Source organism: Macaca nemestrina, chromosome 1 (genome assembly GCF_043159975.1).
Source record: "Macaca nemestrina isolate mMacNem1 chromosome 1, mMacNem.hap1, whole genome shotgun sequence".
Classification (NCBI taxonomy): domain Eukaryota; kingdom Metazoa; phylum Chordata; class Mammalia; order Primates; family Cercopithecidae; genus Macaca; species Macaca nemestrina.
Window position 1 is genome coordinate 206,217,053 of NC_092125.1, and position 23,691 is coordinate 206,240,743.

At 40.8% G+C, this 23,691-nt stretch overlaps 1 protein-coding gene and 1 long non-coding RNA gene across 3 annotated transcripts in view; one reads left to right on the forward strand and one right to left on the reverse strand.

Moving 5' to 3' along the window:
• The window catches only part of LOC105494547 (syntaxin 12), a 51,823-nt gene that overhangs the window by 12,561 nt on the left and 15,571 nt on the right, over positions 1 to 23,691 (reverse strand). The window contains exons 2-6 of the mRNA XM_011763060.3: positions 22,319 to 22,388; positions 18,387 to 18,486; positions 10,020 to 10,157; positions 2,108 to 2,151; positions 106 to 211 (exon numbers count right to left, since the gene is read on the reverse strand). Coding sequence (XP_011761362.1) covers positions 106 to 211; positions 2,108 to 2,151; positions 10,020 to 10,157; positions 18,387 to 18,486; positions 22,319 to 22,388 — 458 coding nt within the window. The remainder of the gene's footprint in view (positions 1 to 105; positions 212 to 2,107; positions 2,152 to 10,019; positions 10,158 to 18,386; positions 18,487 to 22,318; positions 22,389 to 23,691) is intronic.
• Positions 8,425 to 23,613, forward strand: LOC139363536 (uncharacterized). 2 transcript variants are annotated; one of them, XR_011624156.1, is made up of 4 exons: positions 8,425 to 8,496; positions 8,901 to 8,976; positions 21,924 to 22,051; positions 23,478 to 23,613. It is a non-coding gene; the product is annotated as an uncharacterized lncRNA (long non-coding RNA). The 2 variants fall into 2 exon arrangements; XR_011624157.1 differs by lacking the exon at positions 21,924 to 22,051 and having other exon boundaries at positions 23,478 to 23,606.

Below are 23,691 nucleotides of genomic sequence, written 5' to 3' on the forward strand. Positions count from 1 at the left end.
ACATTTTATGCTTTTTCATAATCACTAAGAGAATTAAAGTGAACTAACGAGTCCAGATACCTGCAGATACACTGAGTCAAACAAAAAACATGACCTGGCTCTCACCTCCAGCTGCCGAATTGCCGTCTCTCTTTCTTTAATAAGTTCCAAATCCTGCTCAGTGATGGCCACCTCATCCTCCTGGCTCTGCATCTGGTTCCACTCCTCATGGCTGCAGGCAGACAAGCACACTAGGTGATTTCTCCTCTCAAAGGCATTACAAGACATCTCTACTGCCAGCATCTCTACTGCCAGCAGAACCTATGCAAAGACATTACCAGGGCTCCACTCCTCTGCTATCAATAAAGTACTGGAGGGCCACATTCTTCATATCCGGAAGCAAAGAACTGATTATACCAGGAAAACAAAGACTCAGCTTCCATGGACAAAGCTGACATGTAGCAGAATTATGAGGGATGGGACTCCTGACTGCTTCCATTTAGGGGTATGCTCTGTAATCTCACTGGGGCTTGCCAGACAAGGAAAGTAGCCAGAGATTTGAACTCATTGAATTATGTTGCCCCATCATCTTCCAGAGCACTCTCAAAGTGCAAGCTGCATTGGTACCTTCAGTACCAAGTGGGTGGAGAAGAGCAAGCTAAGTGACCTATCAGTGCTTTGCCAGTTAGTTCAACAGAATCACATCTCCTGGTTTTCAGAAACTTCCTTGAGGTTATGCTTTGGGTTAAATACCTCTTAACAGGCCAGGCATGGAGGCTTATGCCCATAATCCTAGCACTTTGGAAGGCTGAGGCAGGAGGACTGCTTGAGGCCAGGAGTTCAAGACCAACCTGGCTAATATAGCACAAATCTCATCTCTATTTAAAAAAAAAACCATAAAAAAACCTTCTTAACAGAAAGCTAGTGAAATGTTATAACTTTTTTTCTTTTTATTTTTTTTAGAAACAGGGGTCTTGCTTTGTTGCCCAGGGTGGTCTCAAACTCCTGGCCTCAAGCTATCCTCCTCTCTCAACCTACCAAAATGCTGTGATTACAGGCTTGAGCTACCATGCCTGCCCTCTTTTTTTTTTTTTTTTTTTGAGATGGAGTTTCGCTTTTTCGTCCAGGCCGGAGTGAAGTGGCGCTCACTTCACTCCGGCCCCTGGGTTCAAGCGATTCTCCTGCCTCAGCCTCAAGAGCAGCTGGGATTATAGGCGCCTTCCTCTACGCCCAGCTAATTTTTGTATTTTTAGTAGAGATGGGGTTTTGCCACGTTGGCTAGGCTGGTCTTGAACTCCTTGAACCTCAGGTGATCCACCCGCCTCAGCCTCCCAAAGCGCTGGGATTATAGGCTTGAGCCACCATGACCCACCGCCTCTTTATTTTCAAGCATTTAAAAGGAAAACATATTACTTATTATACTAGATATAAAAGACTTTGAAATTCCATTTTTATACATTTCCCCAACAGTATCATAAATCATACTTCACCTCTACAATGTTTAACTAACGTCCTCTACATGCTACAGATACAAAACTAAGTAAGACAGAGTCCCCAGGCCTTTGAGGTGCTCATAGTGTTGTGGGGAGGAATGGATGTGTATCTATGCTAAAACATATCAAGTTCTGTACTAATACCACAAATACACCTCTATGGGATTACTCTGGAGAAGTTAAGAACATCATTCAGAAGCAAATTGTCTGGTTTCCCTCTTAATACTCCTAGAAGGATGAGTTGCTTCCATTTTATAAATGAGTAAACAGAGACCCAAGAACTCTGATAGGTTTAAATCTGAATTAGAGGTAAGATGACTTAGACCTCCTAATCTGTAGACATGTAGGTTCATACTTATTTCTAGGGAGTCAAGCTCTCTGCTTAACACACAGACATCAATGGTTTCTTGGAATTTTTTATTCATCTTGAAATTATTCCTTCCATAACTCAAAAAACTTGGAAAAGCCCATGGTTTTGACTTTTTAATTTTATTCTGTGGATTATGTTATCTACCCCAGGTACCCCCTTATTTTTGTCCTCTATTTTTTTTCATTGATTTTTACAATTAAAAGAAATATAACAAGATAAGAGTCCCATTTCAACTATCCAGCATGTTGTATAATAATTCTATTACCTGTCAAATGAGACCAGCTGCTCCTCTCTTTGCCTCTCTTCTGCCTAGAAAGTAGATGGCATTATTGCTGCTGTCATCCAGAAACACGTCACAGACACACAAAACAAGGGCTTCCTTAGCATAGTATAAAGAAGCAATATCCTTTGACACCCACAGAATCTGTAAGATTACATAGGACTCTGGCAATCTGTCTCAACTAAGAAGTGGGTGTAAAGTGGTTGAAGAAAATCTGCATTCCAGTTTGAGTCCTGAACGGAAACCATACTGAACGGGGTAGAGAATAATAAGGGTAGGAGAGAGGGCTAACAATAAAAATAACAACAAAATATTTTAAAATTTGGGGGGAGGTAGATTAAGAGAAGTTGAAAAGTTGCAAGAAAACAAAATTTCAGAACATATAAAAATTTTTTAAATGGACATAGCATATTAGGCACTAAAGCAGACTCACCTCAAAAATCAGTCTAATGTAAATGGTGTTACCTTTTTTTCTCCTAAGGTTTTTTGATTTTTACTGATGTGTGGTCTAGAGTATATGAGATCTGGCCAGGCGCAGTGGCTCACGCCTGTAATCCCAGCACTTTGGGAGGCCGAGGCGGGCAGATCACAAGGTCAGGAGTTCAAGACCAGCCTGACCAACATGGTGAAACCCCATCTCTACTAAAAATACCAAAAAAATTAGCCGGGCGTGGTGGCGGGCACCTGTAGTCCCAGCTACTCAGGAGGCTGAGGTAGGAAAATTGAATCCGGGAGGCAGAGGTTGCAGTGAGCTGAGACTGCACCACTGCACTCCAGCCTGGACAACAGAACAAGACTCTGTCTCAAAAAAAAAAAAAAAAGAAAACAAAAAGAGTATATGAGATCTTTGAGAAAGTTGCTAATCAATCTACCATCAATATATATTAAACTCTGAAGACATGGGATTTGGCATAAACACACATAAACTAACCTTTCTTTTCTTTTCTTTTTTTGAGACGGAATCTTACTCTGTCACCCAGACTGGAGTGCAGTGGTGTGATCTTGGCTCACTGCAACCTCTGCCTCCTGGCTTCAAGTGATTCTTCTGCCTCAGCCTTCTGAGTAGCTGGGACTACAGGTGCATGCCCCCATGCCTGGCAATTTTTGTATTTTTAGTAGAGACGGGGTTTCGCCATATTGACCAGGCTGGTCTCAAACTCCTGACCTCATGATCTGCCCACCTCAGCCTCCCAAAGTGTTGGGATTACAGGCATGAGCCACAGTGCCCAGCCCACTAACCTTTATTTTCAAGGCTGCTTCAAATCGTGGCAGATTTTGACTTAACAGAATTTATTGAGAACTTATTATTCTGTACATTATTTTGTTTAATTCTTACAATAACTCTGATTTATCATTGTCTCCTCTTTGGCACATAATAACATTTTTTGAAAAATAGTCTTTCCAATGGTAATTTATCTAATACTATTGAATTAAGAAAGTTAGGCAAGCACATAATGTTACTTTAAAAGGGAATTTACCAGGATTTTTGGCATTTGGTGAAAGACTAGCAATCAAGTCTTTCAGGTGTTACTGTTTGATGAGGAAAAAGTATGCTTTCTAATCAAGCTATAAGAATAAATATCATTATTATTAAAAAATCAGTCTAATGAATGTATTACTTTTATACTTTAAAAACAGGCCAGATGTGGTAGCTCACACCTGTAATCCCAACCCCAGCACTTTGGGGGGCCGAGGTGGGCAGATCACTTTGAGGTCAGGAGTTTGTGACCAGCCTGGCCAACATGGTGAAACCCCATCTCTACTAAAATACAAAAATTAGCCAGGCATGGTGGCAGGTGCCTGTAATCCCAGCTACTCAGGAGGCTAAGGCAGGAGAACTGCTTGAACCTAGAAGGCAGACATTGCAGTGAGCCAAGATCATGCCACCGCACTCCAGCCTGAGCGACAGAGCGAGACTCCCTCTCAGAAAAAATAAATAAATAAAATTAAAATAAAACAAAGCAAAAATGGTAAAAATCAACGTATTTTCATTTTTAAAAAGCTTACCCCTTTTATAATAGCAATACAGGACAAGCAAAATGAAGAGAATTTCAAATTTCTATCCACTCACAGGAACACTGTGGGTTTTTGGGTTTTTTTTTTTTTTCTTTTTACTTTACCTTTTCCCCAGATCAAGAAATAACACTGCCAGAGTCCTAAAAGCCCACCCATGTGCCCTTCTCCAATCACAACTCCATCCCTCCCTTTTAAAGTATCTATTATCCTGACTTTGTGAAAATCATCTTCTTGCATTTTAAGAATAGTGAGATATATCCTTATTCAATATCATTTTGCCTGTTTTTGAACTTTACATAAATGGAATTATACTGTTTATATTCTTTAGTGCTTTTTTTGAATCATTTCAGATTATACCAGATCCATCTCTGATACTGAATGTAACTGTGGTTCAATCATTTTCTTTGCTGTATGATATTACAGTGTATGAACATATCACAATTTATCCATTCAACTGTTGACAGACATCTGGATGTTTCCAATTTTTGACTACTACAAACAATGCTGCTATGCACATTCTTGTACATACATCCTGGTATAACACATACAGGTTTTTCTAGGGTAGAATTGCTGGATCACAAGGTCTGCATGTGTTCTGAAGATACAGCCAAAAACAGCCAAAATGTTTTCCAAAATAGTTGTTCTAATTTATACCACTGGCCAGATAAAAAAGTTCCCGTTGCATCATATCCATAACGACAACTCCCAGTGTTCACAGAATTTTAAACTTCTGCCCTCCTTGTGGGCATGAAATAGTATTTCATTGTTATTTTAATCTGTAATTTCACCATTACTAAAGAAGCTGAGTACCTTTTCATTTGACCATTACTCAAAATAATACTAATGTGTTTATTTGCTCCATGAGTGTAAATATCAACAGGATGGAGCAAAAGCAATGGTGGGGGACTGGTGGCGGGGAAGTGGGGATGGTTAATGGGCACAAAAAATAGGAAGAATGAATAAGACCTAGTATTTGATAGCACAACAGGGTGACTATAGTCAATAATAATTAATTCTATATTCAAAAATAACTAAAAGAGTATAATTTAATTGTCTGTAGCATAAAGGATAAATGCTTGACGGGACAGATACCCCATTTATCATGGTGTAATTATTATACATGACTGTATGAAAGTATCTCATGTACCTCATAAATATATACACCTACCATGTGCCCACAAAAATTAAAAATTAAAAAAAGGCAATGGTAGTAATGTGGTTTGGCTCTATGTCCCCATCCAAATCTTGTCTCAAATTGTAATCCGTGCAGAGGGAGGGACCTGGTGGGAAGTGACTGGATCATGGGGGTGGTTCTCCCATGCTGTTCACATGATAGTGAGGGAGTTCTCATGAGATCCGGTTGTTTGTTAAGTGTCTGGTATTTCCCCTGCACTCTCCTTCTCTCTCTCCTGCCACCATGTAAGACATGCCTTGCTTCCCCTTGGCTTTCTACCATGGTTGTAAGATTCCTGAGGCCTATCCAGCCGTGCAGAACTGTGAGTCAATTAAACCTCTTTTATTTACAAAGTATCCAGTCTCAGGTAGTATCTTTACAGCAGTGTGAAAATGGCCTACTACACGTAGATAAAATGGCTCAAGGCAGTGGCACTGAATTGCCTAGTATTATTGTATTCTTCATCACCACACACAGTATTTTAAAAGTCAATGTGTCCTCGAAGCCATACAAATTATTAATTAAACCTTGACCCCTCAATACACATCTTTCTACTATTCTATATTGTGAAATGGAAGTGCACATAAAGTACTTCTGCTGCATAAAGAAATACAATGTTTGTCTCTAGGAAAAGCACTTGTGTAATGGAACTGCAGGCTGAACTAGCCACTTTTTTTAGGGAATACCATTTTTACTTATTCAATGTAGTTTTATAAGAACTTACTAAAAACTTATTTAAACGCTTTAAAACTTTTATAAATGTAAACATATAAACTTTTCAGATGGGTATTTGGCAGACAACTTGTTGAAAATAACATGAGCCTGTCACTTCAAGGAAAACAACAGAGGGTGTTTGTTGCCAATGATAAAAATGTAGCTTTCAAGTAAAAATAAAAATAGAATTTTGGAAGACTTGTATCTACCACTGTAAGAGTTTCCGAATATTTAAAGACTTTTCTGGAGAAACTGATGGAAATGTGTATTTTTTTTTAATATTGTAAAATGAAATGTATCGATATTTGGAAGAGCTGCCTAACTCAGGGAACCAATACTATCCAAATGATAAATGCATGATGCTATAAAAATCATGCCTGGATAAAAGATCCAATCAAAGTATAACATAGACCAACAGATGTTAATGTAACAGAGCATGAAGTCAGTATAATGGTTTTAGATTCTACAATACAACTAACTTTTGTCAAGTTTTGATGTAGTATCAAAGAAGAGTATCAAAAATGATCTGAAAAGGTTATAAAAATATTCCTTTTTCAATTGTATATTTCTGCCAGCTTGTATATTCTTCAGATACTTCAACCAGAACAACCTATCACAATAGACTGAATATAGAAGCAGATATAATCCTAGACGAAAAAAGCTGAGACAGTTCATCACCACTAGACCTGCCTCATAAGAAATGCTAAAGGGAGTTCTTCAAGCTGAATGAAAAGCGTAATAATTAGTAACATGAGAATATATGAAAGTATAACATTCACTGGTAAAAATAAGTAAATAGTCAAATTCAGAATATTCTAATACTATAATGGTGGTATATAAATCACTTACATCTTTAGTATGGAGGTTTAAAAACAAAAGCAGCTATGAATATCTAGCTGCCTTCTGGTAAGTCAGACATTAAAAAAAAGAAATTTGCTCAAATGAAAACAATGCTACTATGCCCACTAATTTTTTTCTTGGAAAAACAATTTGTTTTTAATTAAAAATCTAATTCCTTCTTTCCCCATGTGCATAAAAAAATCTAATTTATATTCATGTTAATACATAATAAGTGTATTATTTGTAAATGAATAAACATCTAAAATTTTTATCAGTTTTAATTTCTAATACAGTATACATCAATAGATATGACTCATATAAACAAAATTTCTTTGGGGTCTGATATGGTTTGGCTCTGTGTCCCCACCCAAATCTCACCTTGAATTGTAATAATCCAAGGTGAGATGGTCAATGGTCAAGGGTGAGACCAGATGGAGAAAACTGAAGCATGGGGACAGTTTTCCCCATGTTGTTCTCGTGATAGTGAGTGAGTTCTCACAATATCTGATGGTTTTATAAAGGGCTTCACTCTTCTCTCAGCACTCATTCTCTTTTTTTGAGATGGAATCTCACTCTGTTGCCCAGGCTGGAGTGCAGCGGCGTGGTCTCAGCTCACGGCAATCTCCGCCTCCCGGGTTCAAGCGATTCTCCTGCCTCAGCCTCCCGAGTAGCTGGGATTACAGGCATTGGCCACCACGTCCAGCTAATTTTGTATTTTTTAGTAGAGGCAGGGGTTCACCATGTTGGCCAGGCTGGTCTCGAACCCCTGACCTCAGGTGATCCACCCGCCTCGGCCTCCCAAACTGCCAGATTACAGGTGTGAGCCACTGCGCCCGGCCAGAGAATTTAATGATTTTTAATAGTGTAATGGGTTCCTGAGATCAAAAGTTTGATAACTTTTGTTCTATTGAGTTGTATCTTTCTTTTTCATATTGATTCATGGGAATTCTGTTTTTTGTTTTTTGTTTTTTTGAGATGCAGTCTTGTTCTGTCCCCCAGGCTGGAGCGCAGTGGCACAATCTCAGCTCACTGCAACCTCTGTCTCCCGGGTTCAAGCGATTCTCCTGCCTCAGCCTCCAGAGTAGCTGGGATTACAGGCATGCACCACCACGCCCAGATAATTTTGTATTTTTAGTAGAGACAGGGTTTCACCATGTTGGCCAGGCTGGTCTTGAACTCCTGACCTCGTGATCTGCCCGCCTCGGCCTCCCAAAGTGCTAGGATTACAGGCGTGAGCCACCACGCCTGGCCAAATTCTTTATATCTTCTAAATGCTAGTCCTTTGCTATTAAACATACAGCAATGTCTTCTTCCTGTCTGTGACTTGTCTTTTCACATATTTACCACTTTTTTTGTTCATTTCTTTCTGCTTTTCAGACTTTCCATCTGAGATCACTTTCCTTCCACCTGAAATACATTCTTTAGAATTTCCTTCAATAAGGTGCTGATAGAAAACTCTCTTTTGATTGACAATGTCTTTAATTAGCCCTCATTCTTGACATATATTTTCACGGGATTTAGAATCCTAGGTTGGCAGTTATTGTCCTTCATCAACATTCAAGATAGCACTCTACTGGCTTCCACTGTTGTTGAGAAGTCAACTGTCAATCTAACTGTTGTATCTCTGAAGGTATTCTAATGTTTCTCCAGCTATCTTTGTGACTTTTCTCTTCGTCTCTGGTTTGAAGTTTGTCTTTGATGTATCTACATTGGAGATTTTATTTATCCTGCTTGGGATTTGTTAGTCTTCTTGAAACTGTAGGCTAGTGTTTTTAATCAGTTCTGGAATATTATCAGTAATTATTTCTTCAGATATCACCTCTGTTCTATATTTGCCCTATTCTCATTCTATAACTCCAGTTAAAACTACACTAGATCTTTTCTCTCCATTCTCCATTTCTCATAATCTTTCTTCCATATTTAACCTCTTAACCCCCTATGCTACATGCTGGATAATATCTTCTAACCAATTTTCTAGTTAAACCACCCATCCACTAAGTTTCTAAATTTCTGTATTATATCTTTCCATTTTAGACATTCTTCTGACACTTTTTCAAAGCTTTGTGTAGTTTCCTGCAGAGGTTTTCAGCTTTTTATGTCTCTAAACACAGTAAGTATAGTTGTCTTATAATTCTAATATACAAAGTCTTCATAGGTATATTTCACTTCACTGTTGTTTCTACTAATTCTTGTTCAGAGTAATTTGTTTCTTTGCACACATGGTTATTTTTAGTGACTGGTACTTACTGCCCTAGAAAAATTATTTGAGAATATTATTTCAGGGCTAGGATAGAGGCGTCTTTCTACAGGAGGAATTTGTGTTTGCTTCTACCCTGCACATAGGTGACTGTACCAGTCCAGGACCACTGAACCATTCAGGTAGGATGAATTTGAGCAGAAAATCTGCCTGAAGAAGGTTACTTTGTGGTAATCTTGTCTGGATTTCTCCTCCCTCATGCCCTCTTCCTCCATCTGCTCAGTTCAGTCTAATGCAATCTTTTTGCAATCTGCTGGGGGATAGGAGAGCTTACTTTTGACTTAATATTCTAAGGATATAGTCTCTTATGGCCCAGTTCAATTTGAGTTGTACCTTCTTTTATATTCTCTATCTTGCGTGGACCTTTGGCTTTGACTTTTATCCTCCTCATGCCATGAGGATATCAAAACTGAAGTTCAAGTTTGCCTTCAGTAAAGACACTCAATGCAAAAGCAGTTTCAGTGTTCTGCTGACCTCTCAGGCTTTATCTTAATATTTTCATAAATCTTTGATACTTTTGAGAAGCTGGATTTTTAAAATCCAGTATTTGATCATCCTTTTCAAAAACAGAGGGCTAGTCCAAATAAACTGGCCCATTATATTCCAGGACACAGATTCATTATTTTTATTTTCAAGTTTTTAACGTTAAAACCAACATATCAAAATAAAAAAGAAAATTAGACATAGTTCTTCCTCCTATCTCTCTTAACCCTCATTCAGATTCCTGTCTAGGCTTTGATCACATGCATACATATTTTTTACGTAGGTTACACCAACCTGCCATTTTCACAGCAGTTAACTTATATGTTTATTGGTCTAAGAGAAAAAGAAAAAAAAACCACAAACTTGGGAAAGAACATTCTGATATTGCAAAGGTCTTTTGGGAATCAACTTACAGAAAGACGAGATCCAGCTCTTGCTCTGGCAATACTCTCCTTTTCCTTTTCGGATACCCTTCTCTGCACAGCCTGGAAATTGTTTAAGGCTGCAGAGAAGTCATTCATGAGGCGTTCCTTCTGAAGTCTCTGCTGGCGCTAAGGAAATCAAGCAAGAACTTGAGATTTCATATTAACCCAGAATCATTTGGTTTTAATTTACCTTAAAAGCAAAATTATACCCCTTAAAGATTTCCAACTAGGAACATTATTATGAAATAGTCTCTTCTTTAAATTAATAAATGTGCTCTTTGCTAGCTCAAGTCCCTCGTTAATACTTATAGACCAAGTCAGAATTTTTCTTCTTTCATTCTGACAAACCTGGGAACTGGGTTGCATTTAACTTCTTCTTTTTTTTCTTTCTTTCCTTTTTATTGAGACGGAGTCTCGCTCTGTCGCCCAGGCTGGAGTGCAGTGGCGTGATCTCAGCTCACTGCCAACCTCTGCCGCCTGTGTTCAAGCGATTCTTGTGCCTCAGCCTCCTGAGGAGCTGGGATTACAGGTGTCCGCCACCATGCCCGGCTAATTTTTTTATTGTATTTTTAGTACAGATGGGATTTTGCCATGGTGGCCAGGCTATTGTAGAACTCCTGACCTCAGGTGATCTGCCTGCCCTGGCCTCTCAAAGTGCCGGGATTACAGGTGTGAGTCACTGTGCCCAGCCCGTATTTAACTTCTAAAGTAATCTCCAAAGAACTGCAATTCAGAATTTTGGTGCCCTGGAGAATATAAAAGAGAATAAATACCTCTGGACTACAATTGAACCCAAATAGAGATGGGTTTTAGCTAAAATGTTAAAACCCTATCCATCTATAATGAATTCACAGCTTCCCCGTAAACTATAGAAGGATTTCACAGGCTTTTAGTGAGGTTTAAAATCTTTGAGACTTGATAAGTACTTTGTTTATCTACAGACTACCTCTACTAAACTTGTTACTTCTGTGTCTCAAAAAACATATGCTGAGATTGGGTACAGTGGCTTATACCTGTAGTCCTAGTATTTTGGGAGGCTAAGGCAGGAGGATCACTTGAGCCTAGGAGTTCAAGACCAGCCTGAGCAACATGACAAAATCCTATCTCTACAAAAAATAAAAAAAAATAGCCAGTTGTGGTGGTACACATCAGCTACTCAGAAGGCTGGGGCAGGAGGATCTTCGGAGCCTGGAAGGTTGAGGCTGCAGTGAGCTGAAATCATGCCAGGTACTCCAGCCTGAGCAACAGAGTGAAACCCTGTTTCAAAAAAACCAAACCAAAACAAAACACACACACATACACCATATACTGACAGCACTGTCCTATTCTAAGAACACAGAAGTGAAAACTCACCCCTGACGTCAAACAGCTTACTATCTATTTGTAAATAAAGGATATAGACAGACATGTAACAAAGTCATTTATAAATAACTGCTATATCCAATTACTACTACAGGAGTTCAGAGGCAGGAACACTCAGTAAGAACTCAAGTGGTCAAGAAAGGCCTCAAGAGAAGGTGGACAGTGAAGTAAGAGGAAGGAATGAATCAGCAGAAAGAAGGGGTAAGGCAAATCCAAGCAAGAGAATAGTGTGAGCAAAGGCATGGTGGCAGAACTTGAAGAGGATCTCTAGGCAGACCGTTTGGTTGGAACTACAGGTTTAGTAATGAGAGTAGCTAAAATACAAAATTGGAAAGGTAAGAAAGGGGCCAACCGTAGCAGGTTTTAAATGCCAAGCTAGGCCAGGCACAGTAGCTCGCGCCTGTAATCCCAGCACTCTGGGAGGCCAAGGTGGGTGGATCACTTGAGGGCAGGAGTTCAAGACCATCCTGGCCAACATGGTGAAACCCCATCTCTACTAAAAATAGAAAAAATTACCTGGACATGGTGGCAGGCACCTGTCATCCCAGCTACTTGGGAGGCTGAGGCAGGAGAATTGCTTGAACCAGGAGGTGGAGGTTGCAGTGAGCTGAGATCGCACCATTGCACTCCAGCCTGGGCAACATGTGCGAAACTCGGTCTCAAAAAACGAAACAAAACGCCAAGCTATTGGGAGGCTGAGGTGGGTAGATCATGAGATCAGGAGATGGAGACCGTCTGTGTAACATGGTGAAACTGTGTCTCTACTGAAAATACAAAAAATTAGCCGGGCGTGGTGGTGCACACCTGTAGTCCCAGCCACGTGGGAGGTTGAGGCAGGAGAACTGCTTAAACCTGGAAGGTGGAGGTTGCAGTGAGCTGAGATCGCGTCACTGTACTCCAGACTGAGTGAAAGACCCAGGCTCCCTCTCAGGGAAAAAAAAAAAAAAAAAAGCCAAGCTAATAAGTTTGGGGTTCAACCTCTAAAGAACAAAGAGCAATGAAGATTTTTGAGCAAGAAACATCATGGGTACAAAATAGTAACTTAAAAAAATTAGTCTGTGATGGTGTAAAAGGTGGAATGGAAAAAAGAAACAAGTCAAACAGATCACTAATTCAATAGTCTAGGTTGAAGGTTAGGAGGACACAGTATCAGTAATAAAATCATAAAGAAACAAATTTAAGAAACATTTTGACTGGTGGTGGGGAAAGAGAGATAATGTCAAGAACAACTGAAATTTCAAACCTGGAAGAGTGATGGTAATATTACTTTTTTTTTTTTTTTTTTTTTTTTGAGATGGAGTCTCGCTCTGCCGCCCAGGCTGGAGTGCAGTGGCCGGATCTCAGCTCACTGCAAGCTCCGCCTCCCGGGTTCACGCCATTCTCCTGCCTCAGCCTCCTGAGTAGCTGGGACTACAGGCGCCCGCCACCGCGCCCGGCTAGTTTTTTGTATTTTTTTTTTTTAGTAGAGACGGGGTTTCACCGTGTTAGCCAGGATGGTCTCGATCTCCTGACCTCGTGATCCGCCCATCTCGGCCTCCCACAGTGCTGGGATTACAGGCTTGAGCCACCGCGCCCGGCCGAGTGATGGTAATATTAAAAGCAAATTTAGATGAGCAACCTTTTTCTTCTGAGATTTTTATTTTTGCATAAACAAAATTATAACAATAACAGGGAGGATATCATTCCCTAACCTCACCATGCAAAATATTATCATAACTTTTAAGTACACCATAAACATTTTCCATGTTACCATACACTTTACAATTATGTTTTGTTTGTTTGTTTTTGAGACAGGGTCTTGCTCTGTCACCCAAGCTGGGGTGCAGTGATGTGATCTCAGCTCACTGCAGCCTCGACCTTCCAGACTCAAATGATCCTCTCACCTCAGCCACCTGACTAGCTGGGACTACAGATGTGTACCACGATGCCTGGCTAATTTTTTTTTTTTTTTTTTTTTTTTGAGATGGAGTCTCGCTCTGTCACCCAGGCTGGAGTGCAATGGCACAATCTTAGCTCACTGCAAACTCTGCCTCCTGGGTTCCAGCGATTCTCCTGCCTCAGTCTCCTGAGTAGTTGGGATTATAGGTGCCCACTACCACGCCCACCTAATTTTTGTATTTTTAGTAGAGATGGGGTTTTGCCATGTTGGTCAGGCTGGTCTCGAACTCCTGACCTCAGGTGATCTGCCCGCCTCGGCCTCCCAAAGTGCTGGGATTACAGGCATGAGCCACCATGCCCAGCTAATTTTTGTAGAGATGTTGCCCAGGCTGGGTCTCAAACTCCTGTACTCAAGCAATCCACCCGCATTAGCCTCCCAAAGTGCTGGGATTACAGGTGTGAACCACTGTGCCTGGCAATGATCTTTAATCGCTTTCATATATTCCATCAAGTTGACCTATATTTTATGTAAATATTCCTTCTAGATTTTTCACAGTTATTAAATAGTATAAAGTTAAAGTGAGCTCCAATGTAATAGCTAGTATTTATATAGTGCTTACATTGTACCAGTACTACTGTAAGTGCTTTACATAATAATTCATTTATCTATACAATGACCTATAAATTAGGCATTATTATAGTCCCAACTTTACACTTCAGAAAACCAAAGCACCACAGAAGCTATGTAATTTGCCCAGGATCACACAGTAAGTGACAAAGATGGATTTAAATTCAGGAAATTTGGCTCCAGAGTATAGAGAGAGAGAGAGAGAGAGAGAGAGAGAGAGAGAGAGAGAGAGAGAGAGAGAGAGAGTGTGTGTGTGTGTGTGTGTGTGTGTGTGTGTGTGTGTGTGTGTGTTTACCTTCAGAATTTTTTTTTTCCCTTAGGGCTAATTAGCATGACTGAGAATATTAAGTCAAAAGGCACAAACTTTTCTGTGATGTTAAATATTGTCAATGAACTTAGTTAAGGGGTTTGGGTGAAACATGAGAAACTCAGTATAAGACAAGTTTTATATGAAGGTAGTTTATTTCAAGAGGAGATGTCAGAACATGAATTGAAGATATGGGCCAAGCACTCAGAGGTGAAAGGGTTAGATTGGAAAAAGATCTGGAGGTCATGATCACAAAGTTGAAAGGGAGGTCATAAAAGCAGGTGACTGCTAAGGAGAAAGCATAGAGTGAAATAATTCGAGGATCAATGGCACAACCTTGGGGCATGCCCACTCTTAGGAGGATATGGAGTCCAGGAAGGAGGCCGACTCAACTTGGGGATCTCCAGAGTTGGGGGACAGAATGAAAGACAGTCATGGCAAGAGGAAAGTTTCAAGGCAGATGGGATCGGCAAGAGGATCAAAGGAAACAGAAAAAAAGTGAACAGGCCAGGCACGGTAGCTCACGCCTGTAATCCCAGAACTTTGGAAGGCCGAGGCAGGCAGATCACTTGAGGTCAGCAGTTCAAGACCAACCTGGCCAACATGGCGAAACCCTGTCTCTACTAATAATACAAAAATTAGCGTAGTAGTGTGCACCTCTAGTCCCTGCTACTTGGGAGTCTGAGTCAGGAGAATCGCTCTAACATGGGAGGCAGAGGTTTCAGTGAGCCAAGATCACGCCACCGCACTCCAGCCTGGGTGACACAGTGAAACTGTGTCTCAAAAAAAAAAGTGAATAAAAACTCTTTATGGCCAGGTGCAGTGTCTCATGCCTGTAATCCCAGCACTTTGGGAGGCCAAGGCGGGCAGATCACCTGAGGTCGGGAGTTCGAGACCAGCCTGACCAACGTGGAGAAACCCCATCTCTACTAAAAATACAAAATTAGCTGGGCATGGGGGCGCATGCCTATAATCCCAGCTACTTGGGAGGCTGAGGCAGGAGAATCACTTGAACCCGGGAGGTGGAGGTTGTGGTGAGCTGAGATTGCGCCATTTGCACTCCAGCCTGGGCAACAAGAGTAAAACTCCATCTCCAAAAAAAAAAAAAAAAAAAAACAAAACTCTACAAAGGGCCAGGTGTGGTAGTTCATGCCTATAATTCCAGCACTTCCGGAGGACAAGGAGGGAGGATTGCTTGAGCCCAGGAGTTTGAGACCAGCCTGGGCAATATAGCAAGACCCTGTCTCTATAAAACATTTAAAAAGCAGCTGGGTGTGGTGGCACATGCCTGTGGTCCTAGCTACTCGGGAAGCTAAGGTGGGAGGATCACTTGAGCCTGGGAGGTTGAGGCTACAGTGATACAGTGAGCCATGACTGTGCCACTCCACTGCGCCTCAGCCCAGATAACTGAGTGAAATCCTGTCTCAAACAAACAAAAAAACCTAAAAAGCCACGGGACTGGGTAACTCGATCACTGATGAAAGTATATAAGTATGGAAAAAAACTGAAAGTAGGAGTATGGTTTGATGTATAAAACAGTAGTGAAAAGATGGGTGATGGGATTAAGATTAATTAGATGAGAAAAGAGAAGAAAAACAAAAGGATACTGAGTGTAACAAGAGGGGAATCAAGGAATTATATTTCACCAAGAGAGTATGTCTGTAGATCTATTTCATGTTCTTAACGATCCAAGATAATGGAAAGGAACAACAGCATGCATAATCCAAAAATAACTTCTATTTGGTTTTGGAAGACATTTGATGAATTTTGTTTTGGTAGCTTATTTGATTTTCTATTTATATTTTGCTTAGGCTACTACTTTACTCTTAAATACTTCTACTACTCTGCATTAGACCCTTCGATTCCTTTTTTGTTACTATGAAAACTATCTACAAGTGTGTATTCCCTAAGTGCATGGTTAGGAGGAAGAAATGGGTAACCTGGCAGCAGTTTGGAGATATCGGATGGCAAGGGAGAAATGGCCCATAATTGAAACATCAGCATGAGTAACAATTAGAATAACATATATAGACAACCAAAGGGTAACTACTTTGTAGCAGGATGACAAAGCATCTTGTCCTCCTCTCTTTTCTGCAAGTTGGGGCCAAAACTCCAGATATGCTACATGGAACAATTTATTAGGTTAAATTAGTGATTTTCAATTTTTTTTTTACAGAGATTTACAATAAGAATTTGACATCATGGGCCAGGCATGGTGGCTCACGCCTGTAATCCCAGCACTTTGGGAGGCCTAGCTGGGCCGATCACCTGAGGTCAGGAGTTCGAAATCAGCCTGACCAACATGGCAAAACCCTGTCTCTATTAAAAATACAAAAATTAGCCAGGCGTGGTGGTGGGTGCCTGCAATCCCAGCTACTTGGGAAGCTGAGGCAGGAGAATCACTTGAACCTGGGAGGCGAAGGTTGCAGTAAGCCAAGATTGTGCTACTGCACTCCAGCCTGGGCAACAGAGCAAGACTCCGTCTCAAAAGAAAAAAAAGAATTTGACATCATGATCCATACATACATACACATATGTATGTATGAAACAAAAGTCTCATATAACAATATTTACCATTAGTACATAGTATAGACTCTGATACTTCTACTCCATTTAAGTTTTTTTAAATGCTCATCTTAATACACTAAAATGACTTCATGTTCCACTACCCACAACCCATACTTTGAAAAACAACCCAGGACAGGGAAGTTGAAAGGCTTTGTCTTCAGAGCCATCAGATATAGGGCATTATCATTTTAAAAGTTCAGTAATAAAAAGCAATATAAAGGCCAAGCACAGTGGCTCATGTCTGTAATCCCAGTACTTTGGAAGGCCAAGGCAGGAGGATCACTTGAGCCCAGGAGTTTGAGACTAGCCTGGAAAACATAGCAAGACCCCATCTCTACAAAAAATTTAAAAATTCAGCTAGGTGTGGTGGTGCACACTTGTGGTTCCAGCTACTCAGGAGGCTGAGGTGGGAGGAACCCTTGAGCCCAGGAGTTCAAGGTTGCAGTGAGCTACGATTGCCACTGCACTCAGCCCGGGTGACACAGTAATACCCTATCTCAAAAATAAAATAAAACTAAAAAAGCAATAAAAATTAAGTGCCACCACAAATGGTACAGAAGCTAAAAGCAAAACAGAATCATAATAGGAAGGTAGACGCAGAAAGTTTTTTTTTACTGGAGACCTGAGGAACATCATGAATGACAAGTCAAGCCATGATGAAGAAGGGACACATCTGACTTCAGGAATGTGGCATATTAAGGGAACAATGAATCTCAGTAAAAACTGTGTGTTTCTAAAGGATTTAAATGGCCACTGAAGAAAATGACTTGAAAAGAGAACCCTTTTTCCCTGAGCAGTTCCTTAACCTGAGTGAGACCTGTGAATAACTCATGACAGAACCTGAAGGTAACTGCAAAACATGAAAGAAAGATGTTTCATTAAAATTTATAGATAATGGATACAAAACAAACTAGGAAGGCTGGGCATGGTGGCTCACGCCTGTAATCCCAACACTTTGGGAGGCAGAGGCGGGAGGATTGCTTGAAACCACAAGTTACCCTGGGAAACAAAGATGCTGTCTGTACAAAAATATTGTTAAAATTAGCTGGGTGTGGTGGCACATTGCCACATGCCTGTAGTCACAGCTACTCAGGAGGCTGAGGGGACGGGATTGCTTGAGCCCAGAAGTGGGAGGCTGCAGTGAGCTATGATTGCACCACTGTGCTCTAGCCTGGGTGACAGAGGGAGACCCTGTTTCTAAAACAACAACAACATAAAAATAATAATTAAAAAAAAAAAAAAACTAGGAGAAAGGAGCAAGCCTACAAACATAAAACTGCTAGCCCAACCCCAAAGAGATGTAAACGTTGCGATTCCTCTTCAGTTAACTCTATTTTATTAATATATTAATAATATGTTATTAATAATAGCAGCAGCCACCACATATTGATTACCTACTAAACGCAGGCACTTTGCCACATATGGTGCATACATTCTTTCTATTGCCCCAACAGTCACATATCCCCCACTTTATGGATAAGAAACTAAGGTGCAGAGGACATCTATCAATCTAGCACCAAAGGCCAACTTATTTTTTTTTTTTTTTCTACATACTGCCTTTCTACTAACACAAAGTCCTTTCCTATTAATAAACAAAACAGAAAATACCAACCTGTTCTGAAGTAGATAAGGGAAGGGGCAAGGACCCTAATTCTTTCAGCAATTCATTTGTTTCCTTGGCGAGCTGATTTGTAGAGTGTTGTAACTGTTGCCTGAGAGAGAAAAGATATGTTTCAGGATGTTGTCACTTCTTGAGAGGGTTATACTCAGAACCACTTTGTTCTCAAAGTGTCTCATAATGTAGGGAATGAAGGGCCATTTGAAGAAATGAGTCCCTAGATGCCCAGGTTCACAACAAAATTCCAGAAATATTACCCAGGCAAACCCACTTCAAGGTACCTTCACTGAGCAGAAACAACCTGCTTTAATAACCTGCTGAAGAAAGCACAGATTAGGAATTTTAACTCTTTGGGAAGAGAAGAAAAGCTATCAGCAGTTCTCATAAAAAATATAAAAAGAATAATTGCCGCCCACACCTACATCAAGTAGTTTAAACATACTGAACTCTCTTATTACTGCCATAGTCCGCTGGCTAGAATCTAGGCACAGACAGTTAGATGAAATGTGTATTAAAAGCATAGCTTCCTACCTACCCTAGGGAACAACCTCCAAAGATCTAATCCCATGGTCTTGCTTTAAAAAGCTGGCTCTTTTCTAGCCTTATCCTTGGCTTCCTACCTACTCTTTATACCTAACTTTCTGGCTCTTCCCTCCAAAACAAAGAAGCCCTACCTGTTAAAAATACAAAAGGAGTAAGGAGGAAGAGGAATTGAAGAGGAAAGAATATGTAATATATTAAGTGGAACTGAAAGTAGTAGAAATACAAAAAGTACTCCTTTCATTTGTGGTTTCCTCTAGTATCCAGCCATTTCTACAAAGGCTTTCTGGGACAACAGTGAAACCACATGCTATGATCTGAATGTTAGTGTCCCTGCAAAATTCATATGTTGAAATCCTAATTCCCAAGGTGATAATATTAGGAGATGGGGTCCTTTGGAGGGTGATTAGATCATGAGTGGTGCCCCCATGAACAGAATTGGTGTCCTTACGAAAAAGGCCCCAAAGAGCTGCCTTGCCTCTTCCACCAAGTGAGGACACAAGAGGAAGGCACCACCTATGAAAAGGTGGGCTCTCACCTGACTGTATCTGCCAGCACCTTGACATTGGATTTCCCAGCCTCCAGAACTATGAGAAACAAAGTTGTTGTTTCTAAACTACTCAGTTTATGGTGTTTTGTTATAGTAGCCCAAATGGGCTAACACACCACACTACTAATTATTAATGTTTTTTCTGTACTGCAAATGGGCCTCTAGGATTTAAAAAAAAGGAGTCAAAAGCAAGAGGGACTCAATCAGTGGCTTGAATATCCCAGGTAGTGCTAAAATACCCAGAGATATTTCACATTTCCCTGGAAAAAGCTCACAAATAATAGTCATTCTCTCACCTCACATTGTCTAGGGTAGGAAACAAAAAATAATGCTCGATATATATATACACACATATATATGTACATACATATATAGATACATACATATATAGATATATACACAGATACATATTTTATATTTATACATTTATATATTATATATTATTTTATATATATATATATATATATATATTTTTTTTTTGAGACGGAGTCTTGCTCTGTCGCCAGGCTGGAGGGCGGTGGCACGATCTTGGCTCACTCCAACCTCTGCCTCCCGGGTTCAAGCAATTCTCCTGCCTCAGCCTCCTAAGCAGCTGTGACTACAGGTGCGTACCACCACACCCAGCTAATTTTTGTATATATTTTTTTTGAGACAGAGTCTTGCTCTGTCACCCAGGCTGGAGTGTAGTGACGTGATCTTAGCAGGTTCAAGCGATTCCCCTGCCTTAGCCTCCCAAGTAGCTGGGACTACAGGCACGTGCCACCATGCCCGGCTAATTTTTTGTATTTTTAGTAGAGATGGGGTTTCACCATGTTAGCCAGGATGGTCTCGATCACCTGACCTCGTGATCCACGCGCCTCGGCCTCCCAAAGTGCTGGGATTACAGGTGTGAGTCACTGCTCCCAGCTTGCTCAGTACATTTTAAAGATGAAGAACAGCACTAAAAGCAGAAATGGTGCAGAAGAGGATGTGATAAAAAGAATCAGGAGTCCCTACTATCAGTCTACTATTCTCTCCCTCAGGCTCCCCTTGGGCCATTCTGATTACATTTTGCTAATAATATATATGCAGTAGTCCCTCAGTATCCATGGGGGACAGGTTCCAGGGCCTCCTCCCGCCAAATCCTTGATATAAAATTGCAAAACATTTGCATAGAACCTATACCCTTCCATATACTTTATTTATTTATTTATTTATTTGAGACGGAGTTTCACTCTTGTCACCCAGGCTGGGAGTGCAATGGCATGATATCAGCTCACTGCAACCTCTGCCTCCCAGGTTCAAGTGATTCTCCTACCTCAGCCTCCTGAGTAGCTGGGATTACAGGCGTGTGCCACCATGCCAAGCTAATTTTTGTATTTTTAGTAGAGATGGGGTTTCACCATGTTGGTCAGGCTGGTCTTGAACTCCCAACCTTGGTTGATCTGCCCACCTCGGCCTCCCAGAGTGCTAGGATTACAGGTATGAGCCACCACACCCGGCCTGTATACTTTATTTTTTATTTTTTTGAGACAGAGTTTCACTCTTGTTGCCCAGGCTGGAGTGCAATGGTGCAATCTCGGCTCACTGCAACCTCCGCCTCCTGGGTTCAAGCTATTTTCCTGCCTCAGCCTCCTGAGTAGCTGGGATTACAGGTGCCTGCCACCACGAGCAGCTGATTTTTGTATTATTAGTAGAAACGGGGTTTCATCATGTTGGCCAGGCTGGTCTTGAACTCCTGACCTCCCTCAGCCTCCCAAAGTGCTGGGATTACAGGCGTGAGCCACTACACCTGGCACCCCCTTCCATATACTTTAAATTATCTCTAGATTACACTACCTAATACTGAGAGGTGAAGCCAGTTGGACTTCTGGATTGTGGGAACTCTGAGAAATTTTCTGTCTTACAAGAGGACTGTAAAATGCACCAATCAGCACTCTGCAGCTAGGACTGTAAAATGCACCAATCAGCTCTCTGTGGCTAGCTAGAGGTTTGTAAAATGGACCAATTAGTCCTCTGCAAAATGGACCAATCAGCACTCTGTACAATGGACCAATCAGCACTCTGTAAAATGGACCAATCAGCAGGACATGGGTGGGAACAAATAAGGGAATAAAAGCTGGCCACACCAGCCAGCAGCAGCAACCTGCTCAGATCCCCTTCCATCTTGTGGAAGCTGTGTTTTGCTTTTTACAATAAATCTTGCTGCTGCTCAGTCTTTGGGTCCACACCACCTTTAAGAGCTGTAACACTCACTGCGAAGGTCTGCGGCTTCATTGTTGAAGTCAGCAAGACCAAGCACCCACCAGAAGGAACCACCTCTGGACACAATACAATGTAAATACGAGGTAAATAATTGCTATACTATATTGTTTCAGTAATGACAAGGAAAAAAGTCTGTACATCTTCAGTAGAGACCTTTTTTCTGAATATTTTCTATCTGTGGTTGGTTGAACCCACAGGTGCAGAACCTACGGATATGGAAGGCTGACTGTAGTTGGAAATCCAGTTAGACTAGATCATGCGGAGTCCTACGCCAACGAGGAAGCTCATTTAGGCAGAGTTGTGAGCAGAATATAGTTTAATAGCGGTACAAATTCCCTTTTCTACTTCCTTAAATTGTTCTGCTAAACTGCCCAAGAGAAGAAAGAACCAGAGTTCAAGGACTTTGAAAGGCAGTGGAAATCACAATCCATTAATATACTTTGTTGCCCCTCTTTTAGATCCGACTATTATCTCATGACCCACCGCCTCTCATTCTGACTTCCCAGACGTGAAACCTAAGCTGCCGTGCAGCAAGGATGCTGTGTCCTCAAATGGCCCTCACAAAACCCAACCTTGTCAGGAAGTTACTCACAGATTTTCCTGTAGCTTGCTTGAGTCCTGCTTAGTTCCTAGCTGGCTCATCAAATTCTTTATCTGAGCAGCTGGGGAGATAGGAAGAAAAAGATTTATTTAAAAGAAAAATACATTCATCATGAGTACCCTACTTCTAAGATCCCTGGTCTCTTCACATTCAGAATAAGTATTAATACATGCAACTAACAGAGACCACGCTATGATTAAAACCTTGACACACACATTCCTCCAAAAACTAATTATAAGGTTCACCTTTCTCCTATAGAGTAACTATGTCACTAAGTAGAAGGTGGTGGTTTTGTTTATCATCCCCCCAAAATTTGCTAGTTTTCCTAGATCTCCTATTGCAATGGTTAAAAATTTCAACACCTTTAGCAGGGCCTCTAGGCCAGATATCAATTTGCAACAATAAAAAAAAAATCAAATCAAATACAATAATTTTTCTATAGCAAATATTTTTGGAAAGACAATGTATACTTATTACTAATAATGGGTTGCCACCAATTGAGCACCTCTAAGTGCCAGGCACTATATACTAAGAGCTTTGTATACATTCTGTTTTTAATTTTCACAACAGCAATCTCAAGTAGATATACTTTTTTTTTTTTTTTTTCTGAGACAGAATCTCGCTCTGTCACCCAGGCTGGAGTGCAGTGGCACGATCTCGGCTCACTGTAAGCTCCACCTCTGGGGTTCATGCTATTCTCCTGCCTCAGCCTCCTGAGTAGTTGGGACTACAGGCGCCCACCACCACGCCCGGCTAATTTTTTTTTTATTTTTAGTAGAGACGGGGTTTCACTATGTTAGCCAGGATGGTCTCGATCTCCTGACCTTGTGATCCACCTGCCTCGGCCTCCCAAAGTCCTGGGATTATAGGCATGAGCCACCCTTAATAGATATACTTTCATTTTGCAGATAAGGAAGTGTATTTAGAGAGGTTGAGTACCTTATACAAGCATATACAATTAATAAGTAGCAGAGCAAAAATTCAGTGCCCAGTACATCAGATTCCAATGGTTATGTTCTTTCAACTGTGCTGTCTATCCATCATACGGTCAAATATATGGTTTTGTTCAGCCTTCTCTACCTTTTCCTAGATATTTGCTAAGACTAGGAATGGTAATGTTTGAATCCTGGATGTTTACCTCCTATCCTAGACCAAGAAAGCAGAGGTCCAGAGGAACTGATCATCTATCAAAAAGGAGGAATACTCTAATACCAGCCTACCTGGGACTCTGAACACTCCTGTCCCTTACTGATTTCTGCAACAACAATAGAGCCCTTCATTTCTTTTATGCCTTACTTTCTATTTGCTTTTTCTGGTTGCTGGTGAGGATGGGGGTTATTCATTCACAAAGGTTGGAAGTTTGT